This window comes from Lissotriton helveticus, chromosome 1_1, assembly GCF_964261635.1.
Source record: "Lissotriton helveticus chromosome 1_1, aLisHel1.1, whole genome shotgun sequence".
Lineage (NCBI taxonomy): Eukaryota > Metazoa > Chordata > Amphibia > Caudata > Salamandridae > Lissotriton > Lissotriton helveticus.
The window spans coordinates 1,407,726,134-1,407,741,836 of NC_136057.1; the positions used below are offsets into that span (position 1 = coordinate 1,407,726,134).

At 43.0% G+C, this 15,703-nt stretch overlaps 1 protein-coding gene across 1 annotated transcript; it reads right to left on the reverse strand.

Moving 5' to 3' along the window:
- Positions 1–1,332: 1,332 nt before the first annotated feature.
- Positions 1,333–14,473, reverse strand: CALR (calreticulin). Its single transcript, XM_078684753.1, has 9 exons — positions 14,141–14,473; positions 11,383–11,484; positions 10,410–10,613; positions 9,884–9,978; positions 8,024–8,233; positions 7,651–7,764; positions 6,502–6,645; positions 5,807–5,899; positions 1,333–2,565 (listed from the first exon to the last, which is right to left on the reverse strand). The coding sequence occupies exons 1-9, from the start codon at positions 14,226–14,228 to the stop codon at positions 2,350–2,352; spliced, it is 1,266 nt and encodes a 421-aa protein (XP_078540879.1). The 5' UTR covers positions 14,229–14,473; the 3' UTR covers positions 1,333–2,349.
- Positions 14,474–15,703: the final 1,230 nt, after the last annotated feature.

Sequence of the window (15,703 nt, forward strand, 5' to 3'; positions counted from 1 at the left end):
AAATATTCACAAATTTCCTAACTCACAATATTTACATTTAAAAACATTGGCCCGATGGTTCAGTTTGCATTAGGTCTTCCAGGAACAAATGCTCCAGTGGAAAGATTTTTCTCCATTATGAATAACACATGGACTGATGAAAGATACTGAATGGAACTGGAGACTCAAAGCATTGCTGATCAAAGGGTCAACGTTGAACACTGCTGCAGTGAGTTTCACAATCAGTTGCTGCAAAACAAAATGGTGCTGCAACAAATCCATTCCTCTGATAAGTACTGTGCAACGCAACAATAGACCCAATAGACCTTTTAAATCAAACAGCATTTTTAGCTGTCTTTTAGTTTTGTCCTACTTTGTGGATTTTTAACCCATTTATACAATTCTTCAATCAATGTCTTGACATGTTTAAGTTCTTTTTTGTTGATAAAGCAACAATTATTTATATTTGTCAACTGTGTTGAATGTAGGGGGGGTGGGGAGTGCTGATTTTGAAGACTACAGCACGTGTATGTTGACCTATTTAATAGGAACACATACTTGGAATTTCAAGACAAGGGTGGTCACCAACTATAGCAAATGTTGAGGCAAAATCTGTTGAAATAGAATTAAGGTTACATCCAATAAAAGACCTTTGATTTGTCATCTGCAATTCTTCCATCTGTGTCTGTGGAGGAGGCAGTCATTGTAGTCCTTATTCTATGTTTATGACAGGTGTCAAATAGTCCTACATTTATGCCAACGGCCACTGCAAACTGAAGTCTTACTTCTATGACTATGACCTGTCCCGGTTTTAAGTTTTGAGAATCTGATCACCCTATGATAAGCCCTCACAAAAGGGGAATCTGTATTGCATTCTTGGATATTGCATCCGAATAGCTCCACATTATAAATAGAATACCAATTTTACACCTACAACAGAGCAAGCGGGCTGGCTGCAAAAGACCTATCGTGAACTTATCTAGAACTTGACAGGGGATACAAATCCTTCTCTATAGATAATAAATGGCACATGTAATATTTTGTAGGTGCACATGCGTAATGACACATGCGCACGCACATGTCACTCAAACGTGCACTACCAAAATGACACTTTTTTACTTTTGGACACACTGTATTGCATCTTTGCTGATGCTGTACAGCATGACCAAAAGGCAGTGGCATAGACAATAGGTCCTAACGGCAAGACCGATCATCTGTGCCAATGCTAGTTTTAGAGGAGAAATATTCATTAGACATAATTATCAATTGGCTTCTAGAGGAACATAAAATGGCAGCAGTTGTCCAATTCAAATTTCTACAAAATCCTATCACAAATCAGACAAAACACAGGAAGAATGGACATTAATTTAATAGAAATGTTTTCCTGGCATTTGTACATTCAGAATTCATTCATACCATCACATAATGGGGTGAGGGTAGAGGAAGGGACAGATTCCCCCACAACCCTCTTTTACTGCTAGGAGGCATATTTTTAAATTGACAGAATACTGGGGTTCTCCCAGGGTTTTTTTTGGCTTTGCATGGATGGTTTCTGATGGTGCAGCAAAAGGTGCGTACTTCCTAACCAACAGAGCACCCACAAGGACGTAACAAGTCCAAAGAAGACTAAGCAGTGGTCACTTGATGCCCAGTCTACACACAAAACTTTGTACTGCCGCCTGCCTTTTAATGCCAAAACGGAACACGACAGAATGGCACTCAAAGGGATACGCCCCAAATACTGTGATATGATATACTGTTGGTGTGAAATAAACACTGGTGAGAAATTTAACGTCCATCTCAAAAAGATACTATGTGCCAAGGTATAAGGAAACCCAACAAATGGACTGTAAATCTTGCTCAAAAAGAAACCAAAATACTCCGAGAACAAAAATCAGCCTCCCGTTTTAACTGTGCAGTCTGTCTTCTTTTGAGCACGCCCCTAAATAGCCAGGAATTAAAGCCACGGCACCTGTCTGGATAGGAGAAACGATGGATCGGGATTACAGCGTACGGAAAATAAACCAATTGGCTTTTCCTGTAGGTGTAGAGTTTTACCACAAAGAAGAATCCTTTTTTGAGCTCGTTTAAAAGTGGGGTCATCACGGTCACCTGAATAAGCACCCAGAGAGTGACAGCCTCACCTAGCCACGTGAGAGGGAAGTAAAGGGAAAACAACATTTTAACCTGGTAAAAAGAAAAAAGGGCCATGCAGCTGCCGGGGAATAGGGTTAAAACAGAAAAAGGAAAAAGTAAAAAATATATATTCTTGTGTCTCATAGAGACATTTACTAGTTCTCCCCCATCGCTTTTCTCTGGTTAGCCAAGCTTTGCAGGGTGGCGACTGGTTCCTGGAGCCACCGACGTTTCCTAGAGCTCATCCTTGTTTGGGATTTCGTTGTCATCGTCGTCTTCTTCGTCGTCCTCCTCCTCCTCCAGTTCGTCTTTATCCACCTTGCCTGCCTCATCGTCGTCGTCCTCCTCCTCCGGCTCGTCACCGCCTTCCTCTTTGCGCTTTTTGTCTTCCTCCTCCTGCTTCTTGCGGTCCTCTTCTTCCTGCAGCTCTTTCATCTTCTTCTCAGCATCCTTTTGCAGAGGGAAAGGGAGCAGAATTGATTAGGCACAGACCGAACCCATTATGGTAGAATACACTTTTGAAATGCCACATGCACTAACTAGAGTATTAAACGGCCTAAAACTAAGACAGCAACCCTTTACCCGTCCCTCAAACTTCCTGGCACCCTGCATGGGTTTTGAGAGCTCATTTCATCGCTAACTATATATATATTTATTTTGTTCAACTATATGAGCATTGTCTTATATGAAGCATACCCAATGTGACAATCTTGGTTTAAATACATGTTTTCATCTTAGTAGATTTTTTTGATTCCATGTGAAAACTACTCTAATGAAAGTCAGATTTTGCAGTATATCCAGCAAGGAAACTGACATTTTAATAAACTGAATAAACACGTTTTTGTTACTAACGAGTATTTGTTAATTTAACTACATTTTAGCAATATGCCCTTTTTTATATGCCTTCAAACAACCCTTACCACGAACTCGGATTCCTAACGTGCCCAAATATAAAGGTATCCCTACACCCAAACCATGACCTCCCCTTATCCCTAACTGACCCAAATGTAGACCCCACACCTTAGTCTCTTTACCAACTATAAGCCTGAACCGAACCTTAACCCCAAATTTGTCCCTATTCTTTGCGCCATATTCTGACTTTCACGACATGCAGATTTCCAATTTTAACTAGATTTTGTTTCATTTAAATGAGTCCTCGTGTATGCTGATGGGACAGAATTACATATTACAGCAGGTTTCTATAACATTCTTTTAACTAAAGTTTTAAAAAAGTCAAAGCCATAGACTTTCAATGTGATACTCCTTAATATTTTAAAAGAATCCCCTAGATTTCTACTTTTTTAGCTTTATGATGGGAGAGAATTATCGAACAGTTTTAGGCAGTATTTCACTGTATAGAAAACAAGCTAGTACTCAGGTTACGCATGGTCTTCATACCTTTAATATCACAAATCAAAATGGTCAGGCTTCGCACCCTATCAAATGGCTTATTCGGTCAACATGACTTGTAGTGTCGCTCAAAAAGGATACCCGGATATGATAGCAAGTGATCCGGTTATCTTCATGAAATGCAAGAAGAATCAGAGTACCAGCGCCACATGGTTACATTTTTTACACAGCCAGTCTATCATTTAGTCACAAAACAAAAGGAGATTGGGGATCATAGGGGAAGGCTTAGGATTTTATTTTTAACCAAGTACTGCTTGCAATACCTACAATATTTATGTGCATGCTTGGGTCACTTTACTTTTAGAAATCTCTAACGCTGCTCCACCAGGGGCCAGGACCATGCCTGAAATGTACTCATGACAAATCTAAACAGGAGTTATTAACAGACCATGTGGCGATACTGAAATAACGATTTTAACTGCTGCCTATATTGCAGTTAATGCATTTATACAGCAGATTTTTTTTTCCAAATGATTCTTAGGTTGCATATAGTTTACACATCAAATTTCAGGTAAAAATCCAAACATTTAATACGCAGCCAGTGATAGAAGGCCACCAAGACTAACTGAAACTCAACTCTGAGAAGACAGAAGTCCTCGTCCTTGGACCCACCCTCTTAGCTTGGGACAACACCTGGTGGCCCGCCACCCTCTGCCACCTCCTACCCCCACGGACCATGCCCGGAACCTATGCATCATACTAGACTCCTCCCTCACCATGACCAGCCAGATCAACGCCGCCACCTCCACCTGCTTCAACATCCACATCCTCCGCAAGACCTGCAAGTAGATGCCCCCAGAAGCCAGATAGACCGCCACCCACGCACTCATAACTCGTAGACTGGACTACGGAAACACCCTCTACGCTTGATTCAACAAATCCCTGCTACGCAAATTCCAGACCATCCAGGACACCGGGGCCAGACTCTGCATCACACAACATGAGCACATCACTCAACATGAGCACATCACCCAACACCAACAAGACCTCCACTGGCTCCCCGTAGAGAAGAGTGTAACCTTAAAGCTACTCACCCACGCCTACAAATGCCTCCACACCGGACCCAATTAACTCCGCGAAAGAGTCTCCTTTCATACCCTCAAAAGAAACCTCCGCTCCGCCAACCCCGCCCTAACAGAAACTTTGCGCGCCTGCAGAATGAGAGCAAGTGGAAGAGCCTTCTCCTACATCGCAGCCAAAGCCTGGAGCAAGTTTGGTCATCAGATGCTCCCCTACTCTGCACAGCTTCAGGAAGAGCCTCAATACATGTTGTTTCAGCTGACTCGGAGATGCACACCCCCTCTACCCAGCGCCTTGAGACCCTCAGGTGTGAGTAGCGCACTTTAAACTGCCTGATTGATTGAGGTAATCTTTTAGCTTCGTAGTAGAAGACAGTCGAAATGTAAATTTGCCATCAAAGATGGTGATTGACATTGGACTGTGTTCGGACTAGACGCTATGAACAAGAACCTTATGGAGAACAAATGTAGAATACAAAATAATAAATTGGGCACTGTCGATATTCCAGATTACATTGATCTACTTCATTCTTAAGACATGCTCTCTGATTAAAACATACTTTCCTCAATCATTTGTCTGCAATGTCACTACCGATATCAGAGTTGAAGTTGCAAGCCATCTGCTTGGCTTTTCTTCAGAAAGCCATCTACGGCTCATGAGAGAAAAAACAAGTGCTTAGAGTGGCAATGTTGGTTCAGGTAGGACAGTAAGTAACTGTTGATGTTGCCCTGTCTGTATTCTGGAAGTATCAGAGAACCAGGCTGGACCAATTTGTTTAGGAACTCCGGGTGTACCTAATAAAGCATTAGTCAGACTAAAGCCCCCTGCCCCCAACCACAGAGTGCGCATTTAGGAGCGTTGCCCTTAGCCTTGGGATAAGATTAACACAATATGGCAGAAGATCACTCAACGCTGCTGTAGTGATGTACGACATCTTTCCACTTTTGCGGCTTGTCTACAACCGCCTCAGACTCCTCACTTTGAAACTTTTGAAGAGCGCTATTAAATTTAATTTTCCTTTATTCTTCGACTCGGCTTCGGATACTTAGTTTATGCCTCGCACTTCTAAGGTGGATGCTCTTCTCAGTTACATGTCTTTCAAACAACTCCGCTGGTTGTGATCTGCTGTCCTGTGTAGGCCACTGCTCATTTTTGTGCGACTACCAAAGTTAGTCACATCTTGGCCCTTTGCTGACATTATGTGAAATGCGAATGATTTTTTTTTTTTTAATAAAGCTCACACTGCAATTCTGATTATTACCTTTGTTGCCCCCCAGGTTTCATTGCCATACTCTTCAGCATGCTTCTCGCAGTCAGTTATCAGGAAGTTGTCAAAGATGGTGCCAGACTTAACCTGAAAAGACAAAAAAACAGTTAATGCAGGCTGAGACTGGACCACACATGGCATACTGCTGTTGGTAAGGATTGTCAAGGACAAGCATCCAGGCAGAGGGAGCAACCGGCATCCATTAATCAGTCAGAAGGGATCAAATGGGGCTATTTTGCTACTTTGAAAGGAGGTGTACTGGTCAAGTGGTGTAGTCTTCATAGTGAAATAAGGGGTGCAGAATGTGTTGGATCGAGGTGCACTCACGGTTGTATAAGTGTCAAAGTACTGGAACAGTAATGGGTTCTGCAGTGGAAGGAATGAGATGCTGTGGTAGGAGAGTCCGGAAAAAGTGGAGTGATACATAAAAAGTTTATGAAACTTTGGTTGAGCATTTAGTGGGTTGCAGTACTGGAATACAGCAGTAGATGATAGGTCGGGATTGAATGCATTGGAATTGCGGTGTTCGGACTCCTGTGGTGGATAGCTGAGGTCATCGCAGTTTTGAAGAACGTTTTAGCACTAGCATGGGCCCGGACAGGAACTGGATGCCTTGCTCAGCTACTGCGAGGGAGCATCTCCCAGTCGTCCACTAGGGCTGTACAGCTAAAAAGTGCATATGTTCTGACCTGCCACAGTTCAAGGCCGATGTTAGCAAAGCTGTCATACAGGTACAGGTTGGGCTCCTCCACGTACTCTGGGTTGTCGATCTCAGGGTGCACCCACTTCCCTTTGTAATCCGGGTTGTCGATTTGCTTGGGTTTCCATTCACCCTGGGGGGAAAACACAGGTCGGCATTACATACAAACAACCCACAAGTTGTGACCTACACACCTTCAAAAACTTCGGTTCTGATCTAGTCTTCTGGAACACTAGTGCCGGAATTGAGCCCACCACCAAAGTGGAAAAATTCAGAAGAGGGAGGTGAAAAGGTGCGCCTTATAAGGTTGCTCAAGGGCTACCAAGTCTCACCAGGTTGCGAGCCGTTCTTGTCTGCAATTTGGCCAGCATCCAGACTCTGAATCAGCTTACCAAATTCGGTTAGGATTTGCATTACAACTGCAGAACATATTGTGCAACCAGCAGGTAAATTTGAGCACTGCAAGACACTTTCAAAGGCTAAGCACCCACTGCTTACAGTATGCCTGTGTGAAACCTGCAGCTCACAAAGTTTATTTCTGCTACAAAAGATAATCCTATTCAGTCCGTGTGCAAGGGGTGAAGAAAGGAAGCAGTAGGTCAGTTTAAAAAAAACAGTACAGTAGCACAGCAAGTGATTCACTCCGCCCGCAGAGCTATATGCTTTACTTCCAAGAAATTAGCTCTCTATCCTTCTATAAGGAATACACAGCTGGGTAATATAAACACCTAATATTAAAGCTCAGAGCAAATTCACTTTTTAGGTGAGACAGCAAGAGCTGTGGAAGTCCACCCTAAGGTGTGAATTGAACAAGACCATAACTGAATCGCACCATTTCTTCCTAGTGACACTAGAATTGTTATGCAGGCAACTCATGTATGCTCACTTGCCATTTTATAACAATCAACTCCAGAAGCCTGCACAACCCGCAGCTCCAGGGCAGCAAACCAAGGTGCAGCACTATCTGCAAAATATGGGGTTCTTAGAGATAGCATCCCATGAATACTATCTGGTCCAGGTTGCTTACTATTAAACTAAGGACTATTTTTTTTTTTTTAATGGACGCATTTAAAGAACGATCTCTAGAGCGAAGTCTGAAGGCTCAGGGGGAGTAATGCACATTGAGAGGTGGGCTTACCTTGTACTCTGGGTTTTGAATCACAGGAGGCTCCCATTCGCCGTCCATTTCCTCATCCCAATCTTCTGGTTTCACGGCATCAGGATCGGGAATGTGTTCTGGCTTTTCCCAATCCTAAGTAGAAATCCGAGGCAAAAAGGTCAACTCCACACTCCGGCCAAGTACTGCCACTGTCAAACTTAGTTCTGCTTTAGAAGTTCACTACATTAGAACCATCCACTAAGGTTGTTTCAAGCACAGCACATGTATTGGGCATCTAAGTTCCATGTCAGTGCGGACACAAACAACTGCTAGGGAGGGGAGGGGGGTGGGGGGGAGGCAGGGGAATTCCATATGCAGACTAATCAGATTAGAAAATAAAGTAACAACAAACCTCTGGCTTTGTGTCTTCTGGGTCATCTATCTTGGGGCGCTCATCCCAGTCATCAGGTTTCTTGGCCTCTGGGTCCTTGATTTTCTTGGGAGGAAGGAAGTCCCAATCTTCCTCCAGACTGCCAGACTCCACCTTGCTGTTGTCAATTTTCACCTCATACGTGTTGTCGGGGCGCACAATGAGAGTGTAAAGATGTGTATATTGATCGTCCTGCCATAAAGAGGTAAAAGAGGGGTGATCAGCAACAGATGCGCAACCCGCAGAGTATGATGTCTGAAACCAGTGTTCTATCAGACAGGGGTGGTAAGCAATAAGTTATAGACCGTCACTATTATCAGGCACCACACCATATCTAAAATCCTGCATTTTACAAGTCACTAATCTAAAGCCTCAGTTCAATGTATTCAAAAGCAGCAACCAGAACAAATATACAACGATTTCTGCTTTGAAATAAAATCTCGAGACTAGAAAACGCTTTGCCGGTTAACAATGAGCCATCTGGTAAGACTGGTAAACTAATGCGAGTAGGTTAAGATAAACCACTAACAGTGGACTAGACAAGCTTTAATTTGAACTTAAGAGCCCCTGGCACAAGCAGCGAGTTTATCAATTTAACTTAACTGAGCAAGCGAGGTATCCAATGGGCTGTCATACTTTAACTCTACAGCACTTCTAAAGCACCATGGAGCACAGCCGAAAACGAATAAAATGTTTTTTTTAAATGCAACTGCACTCTTGTATCTTTACTGTTAAAGCCGAATGAGACTGCTGAAACTACCTCATGGTAGTATAAATGCAACACAAGCAACTCATTATAAAGCCTTTGACAGTTCACAAAAACAGAGCCTAGGTCCTTCCACCTCGCCCACAGCTAAAGCAGAGGTTAGTTGCCCAGAAAATAAGATCCACTCTGGAGTTGTTGTGCAGTATCAGCGTTTCCCATAGTCTCTTGGTAGACTTCAGTATCTCACTACTGGGGGAAGAAGCCAATGTCAATTTGATCTGTCAAGACCCACCAGGATTCATTAATTTAGGCCGCACAGTGACGCCAAGACTACTGTATGTACAGTAGCTCAAAAACAAGGCGCTCAGTGACAGAACGCAAGACAGCAGATGTTTAAATTCCGGTGCATTAACTGTTTCTAGCACTGGAATTGCCAAAGCAGGGGTATCATACGTAGGTGAAGTTGGATCAAAGCCAAATTTTCAGGCATGCATACAAGTTGCTTTTACATGTATACAAAGTGGTACTTATTTAGTCAATGCTTCTAAGGAAACCGTATTGATTTATCCCTTGTGGTCCACAAACCTTACATACTGATTAGAGTTTATACTCCGACTATCCCCAGGCATCAAGGCTCTATACTCATAGTATATCTAGAATTTGGTTTTCAGCTGTACCGTTACAAAAATAGGTACCGGGATTGCATGGCACATTGAAAAGTAAACTTTAAATACAGTTTACAACATTGGCTGAAAGATAAATTACCCCCCTAATAATCTAGGTCAGTATTTCCAATAATTAGCCTTTCCCCGATCAGTACAGGGCCTTTTTCTTAAATTTCACATGCAGGGCAAAACAATGTGACAGCTATCAAGGCAGCACAGTTTAAAATAAATTAAAAAAACGTTCATGTGTTGCAAAAATGTGGAACAAAACGTTACCTACCCTCTGTTCTGTCGAAAACTTTCATAGATTTGCACAGTTTTAAACAGCCTCCAAACTTCAAAGTGCCACACGTTCAGAAATCTTCCAAAAGCATGCAAATCTCTGTAAGATGTCGGGACTTCTGTCCTTCACTGGTTATCAAGCCTCAGTGAAAGCTAGATGAGGTACTGGGTATAGTCCCAGACACTCACCTTGCAGCGGATGTCCTTGTTGATCTGCACATTCTTGCCCTTGTAGTTGAAGATCACATGTACTTTCTTGGTCGGAGGTCCACAGATGTCCGGCCCTGTTGCAACGGAAGACATTTTGAAAACTTTACAAACCTGAGCTCAACACTAATATATGTATTTAAATACACCACGCCCTGGTTATGCCATTTCAGGGACACACTGCTAATCCAGTATCATACCCAGAGTGTGCGTATACGTGCACGCAAGAGGCTTACCACAAACCAAAAAGCAGGCAGAAAAGGCAACATCGAAAGATTTACCAAGATTCAGCTCAAGACATCCTGGAACTCTCAGAACTGCAGAGGTCATTTCAGTAAGCAAGGCCCATCAAAGCCAAATATCAAAGCCACATCAAATAGTTCGAAATTCTAGCCAAAAGCTAGATCCACAGCCACCTGCATGCTTGTTTTTTTCCTCTTAAAAATGTTAATGTTAAAAAGACTACTTTTAATATCCAACCGATAGACATGGACACAAGCTAACTCACCGAACATGATGTTGTACTGTGAGTCACCGTGCATGGCGGCTTGGTCCAGGCTAGAGGGGAAGACCTTGACATAGGCTCCACCACAGTCAATATTCTGTTCATGTTTCACGGTGTACTGGATCACAAGCGTCTTGTCCTTGTTACTGAAAGAATCAAAATTTGCTGACAGAGCGTAGAAACGGGCATCCTGGCTTGTCTGGAGACCTGAAGAATAAAATCGTGCATAAAGTTTGGGTGTAAGCAGGAGGGGCACAAATGCTAACACTGTACAACTCATGTAAATTATGACTAACCTGCAGACACACTGAAGACGCATTAATAAGGTAATCATGGCATTGAAATTGCTTACTGAACATAAATCTTACTGACAGTTGTGCTGCAAGGAATAGAGGCGAAACGGTACAGCGGGTGTGTCAGTGCATTCTCAAGCCATTTTTTTTTTTACATATTGGCAGAACTGTGCGAGACTCACAATGAAGATGCACTGGTAGAAGCATATGTGGGTAAAATTACTGGAGTACCTGCTAGTAATACAGGTCAGGATTGTAATTTTACTTAAAGAGCTCTGTAAGTGCCCGAACAGAATGGTGCGTTAAAGGACCCTAGTACGGTTCACTGCCTAAGTTGCAGCTCCAAGTGGAAAAGCAAACGATACTGCAATGGCATAATGAGCAGAGGGCAGAAAAGTGCTAGTCAAATGAGTACAAAGCGGCCTTCATATGAAGTCCATGAGCCAAATGCCTGTAACTTCAGTATTCATGGAGGTGAATACAATTGTGGATCTACAATACTATTCTGAAATCACCACCCCTTCTTGCATTGCCTCATATCTACTGCTACATAGGTTTGATTCTAAACAATTACCAACACCAGTCTAGGGCTAAAAACTACAGCTTCATTTTACTTAGCCATTCAAATGTGACAATCGTGCCATTCTCCAGGTTAATTCCAGGCACAACCACCAGATGCTCACCTTTATCTTTCTCAGCATCCCCGTAGAACTTGCCAGCGTTCAGCTTGAACTTGCCATAGTCTGATTTATGTTTCGACTCCACCCATCTTGACGTCCAGGCATCTGCATAAGGAAAAGGGTGTTTAAAGATTAGGCAAGATTTGCCCTCGGACAAAGAAAAGATTCTGAAAAATGTTAACTTCTAAACTCTCCGATCACCTCTGGTGTTGTACTTGCTCCAAAATATCGCACTACGATATCTAAAGAGACATCCAAGTTTGAAAGAACGAATTTCACTCTGCTCACCCAAGTTCACCGAACATGTTTGTACTGAACATGTGAATCCTTAAATGTATCGTGGCAATGCTACCCCGCCTAATTATATTGCTCCAATTAAGAAAATATGTTGTCGGCAATTCACTGGCCGCTTCCTCAGGTGAAAGTGTTTAGATGGGAGCCTTGTACAATTTGAGGAGTCCAAGAGTTTAGCTAAAAGTTTAAGTGTCCCCTTGGAGGAGGAAATTAAGTTAAAGATAACAGTCCCAGAAAACTCATCAACAGCCCATTGGAATTTGTAACATGTATTCCGTACTACGCAGATGATTAATAACACCAGCAAACAAAAAAGGTGCCGTTTTATTTTCAAAGGGCAGTGTGAATGCTTATCACTCAATGAAGCATTCCTGAAACCAAATGGGGAAGAACACATTATTGGGCATCGGTTCATGTTTTCTCGATTACTGTACTTTTAAAAGCTTGGTACCCAACATGGAAAGAATTCAGTGTGACAAGATTTCAAACAAGCCACAAAAGAAGAGCTATTTGGTCATGCAGTCAATATTTTAGGGCAGATTCAACCTAAATGGCACCAGGTAACCGTGGCAACAGCACATACCATATCGAGGCTAACTAGAGGTTATATTTGCGGCAAAGGGCTGAACAAATTGGTCACGGGTATAAACTAAACTCAACACCTAAAAAAACGCCCTGCTCATATCCTGCGACTTGGTCCATGTCGCGACATATCTAAAAGTTAGGACTGTCATATTGTTGACAAAGGCAAACATATACGTGAAAACACCACGAGTTATCAAACGTAGCATATATATATATATTTATATATATACACACACATTTTATTTTAACAATAGGCAGTCGGTCTTCCAGACTCTACTGTAGTTATCAGCGCAAGCGCTAAATTGCAGGACTATTCGCACCATGCGAGTCTTTAGTAGACCTACTGCAAACATGAAACAGCTGGGGGTTATACGGGAAGCACGATGCCACCCTCCAAATTGATATGTACCCGAACAAAACTTAGTTTATTATATCACTTCACAATAAATAGCGAAGTCCCACAGAGAATTAGACATTTCCCAACGGCTCCCTAAATAATGTCACCCAAAAAATCTGTCTGGGGTGGACAAGTATCTAGACAGCTGGCCCGGGACTCAAATTACATTCATGCGGGGAGTGTCATCCTTTTCTAGGACACACCCTTACTCCGTGACCCAGACATGGACATTTAATAGAATAATCCCACAGGGAAACTAAAGTGAATACTCCAGGAGCAACACACATGCTGCCACCCACCCAAGCGTTCAGCACAAAACTTCATTCGCGACCTTCATAACAATTTAACCAACTGCTTAAGCCGAGATAATCAATTCGGCTTTCAGTTTCCATACCCTTGTTCTCTGATCCCACATCCCCTGCTTTTCCGGTCCATTTACTTTTCTCGTCCCTCCTCTTGTCTACCAAGTCTCCCAGTTGGGTTTGTACAAGTTCCTCGCTACTATTATAGACAGATATCCTCGTCGGCCCATTTAACGCTTTTGGAAGCAATTTTTTTCTCTCCTAATAATGTGTCTGCTCCTACAAAATTCCTAAGCTTTGCGCCTATTAAGATCACCCCTTCCAAGTAGGTCACACCCATGAAGCCCCATAAACTCTACTCGGTAGACATCGCCTCACCACATTACCTTTTGTAACATATCACTTGGATCCCATTTGCAAAAAAAAAAATAAAAACCAGCCCCGTATTCTGGCGTGATAACTATGCACCCGCATTCTGTTAAGGTACCCGCTGTTTTCTACCTAAGCATACCACGACATCTCAACTTACAAAGTTAATTTGTTTAATCAATATACATTCTTCTCAGCCTTTTCACTCCTTTCGTCTCCTTCTGATCAACGTCCTCCATTGGTGTCATTTTTCTATACAACTATCTCTATCCTTTTTGTAGTCTCCCGTAGACTAAACTACTGCTCAACACCCCCATCGCTCATTCACCTTGTCCTGATGCCTTCCCAGACACACCGTTAATTATCCCTGACATACTCAACATTAGACAACCTTTTTCCCCATTCAGCCAGGCTCCTCTAACCTATGCAATGCCTCAATACCTAGCCTCTCAATCTGCCCAGATAATCACCCTTTTCAAACTTCCCCGTATTCTTTTATTACCCGCATAGCCCTTTATATTTCTAGTTCTCAGAAACCTCGTCTTTGTCGTCGAACCTCCCATGTTGCCTGTTACGACTATCCCTTTACCCTCCCCATATCCCTTTTGACATTTTTCCATGTCCAGACCCCTTTCACGCCGTCTTTCACCACGGAACGAACTCTTATTCAGGCATAAATTCCATCATTGCTCTAAAGAGGCACTCACCAGAACGCCTCACTGTTGTCAGCTCTCAGTCTCACAACCAATAGCCCTCCCAGACTTGTCTGTCAAAGGCCCACCGTTTATGTCATGAAGTACCCAATTTTCCTCACCTCCGTCGCTGAACTCTTCTTTGAAATGAACGGTAGGCTCAGCGTAGGCCAAGGCCAACAGTGCTGAGAGCCAGACTGCGGTCTTCATGGCTGGGTGGTGTCTGTGTGGCGGCTTCACCCGGTGCAAAGGAGAGGAACCTACCCCTTTAAGAGAATGAGCATGGGGCCTACCCGAACCAGTCTTATATAACTTCCTACAGTGCAACTAAACCCATCCAAAGCTGAATCCGCCCTAGAAAGGCAGTTTCATTGGTCTTTCGCCTCACTTCACCCGTTGATTCGTTAATTGCAGAATCAATCATAGACAGCAAGGTAGGAACACCCTGACGCGGCGTCAGGCGTCCTTTCCTAGTCCACAGATGGCTGCTTGCCATTGGCTGCTGAATGGAAGACTAGTAAGCCAATGGCAACCGACCACGCAGGGGCCTCCTACCAGGCGTGCGATGGTTGGCTGGCGGGAGCAGTCCCTTCTCCCTCCGCTGACTGGAAGCAGTTGGAGATCACGTGATAGAGTTGGTCATTAGACTAGAGAGGCGCTTGCATTGGCATGCGCATAGAGCAACCGCCGCAAGATAAAGGGCGCACGCATGGGAGTAATTGACAGCGTGACGATTCACAAGGAATGGGAGAGGAACACGATTTTTTCTCGCTGTCTGAATTTTTATGTAAAAAAATATTCAGAGAAAATAAGTATTAAAGTTACGGACTTTTCCCTTTTTATAACCTAATGGTTTGTTCTTACAAATATACAATATAAAGAGTCATTAATAAGGTTCCCTTTGCTGTTAAGAGTTTTCTGCTATGGATTTTGTGTACATTCCCGGAGGTTATGTTTATGCATAATTTCTCTTCACTTTTATTACTGAGTAGTAGTTCCCAAGTTCACTTTTTAACAGGATCAAAACTGCAATTCTTAGAAACAAAAGGAAAAAGCATTTACAATGCAATAGGCCTCGGATTCACACGACTTTGAGCTATTGGCATTGTAAATGACAATGCCTTTTATTTATGTTTTTGGGTTTTAAAACATAAATAAAAGGCATTGTCATTTACAATACTAACAGCTCAAACTCGCAAATGCGAGACCTATTGCATTGCAATAAAGGGCCTTCTCAACCGCTTGTTAGATTGTAAATATCAGAGGAAGAGACTGGCCTGTGACGTCTTCATGCGTAGTGATAAATACTGCAGTGAAGAAGATGTGTAAGTGTTGTAAATTACACAGACACAAAGTGTGAAGTGAGGGTTACATATGATCCGAGCTATAAACACTAACAAAGCGCTCCAACACCTTTCCCTCTATGATTACTTTGTCGCGGCTCAGGAGGAAGAGCAGGAGGGGGGGTTATTTCTTGCCCTCTCTGTGATTTGAGTGTGCAGTGTGGCATTGCGTAATGCCATTGTTATCTTTGACCTAATAAAAACACTCCAGCTGTAGTTGGGCCCTGGCTTCACCTCCTGGTGCAGGGCGTGCTGCGCTTTATGGCATGCATGGAGGGAGGGAGGGATGGTTTCGGTTGCAGCTCCGGACTCGTACAGTGCCCCTCCTATTACTAGTGAGTG

Bases quoted from the DNA above. Each gene is read 5' to 3' on its own strand.
- CALR (XM_078684753.1), bottom strand. From the start codon at position 14,228: ATGAAGACCGCAGTCTGGCTCTCAGCACTGTTGGCCTTGGCCTACGCT. The intron at 8,234-9,883 runs GTGAGTGTCTGG...TCTTTATGGCAG, and splicing joins ACAAGGACATCCGCTGCAAG to GACGATCAATATACACATCT. The intron at 6,646-7,650 runs GTAAGCCCACCT...TTTTCCCCCCAG, and splicing joins TTCAAAACCCAGAGTACAAG to GGTGAATGGAAACCCAAGCA.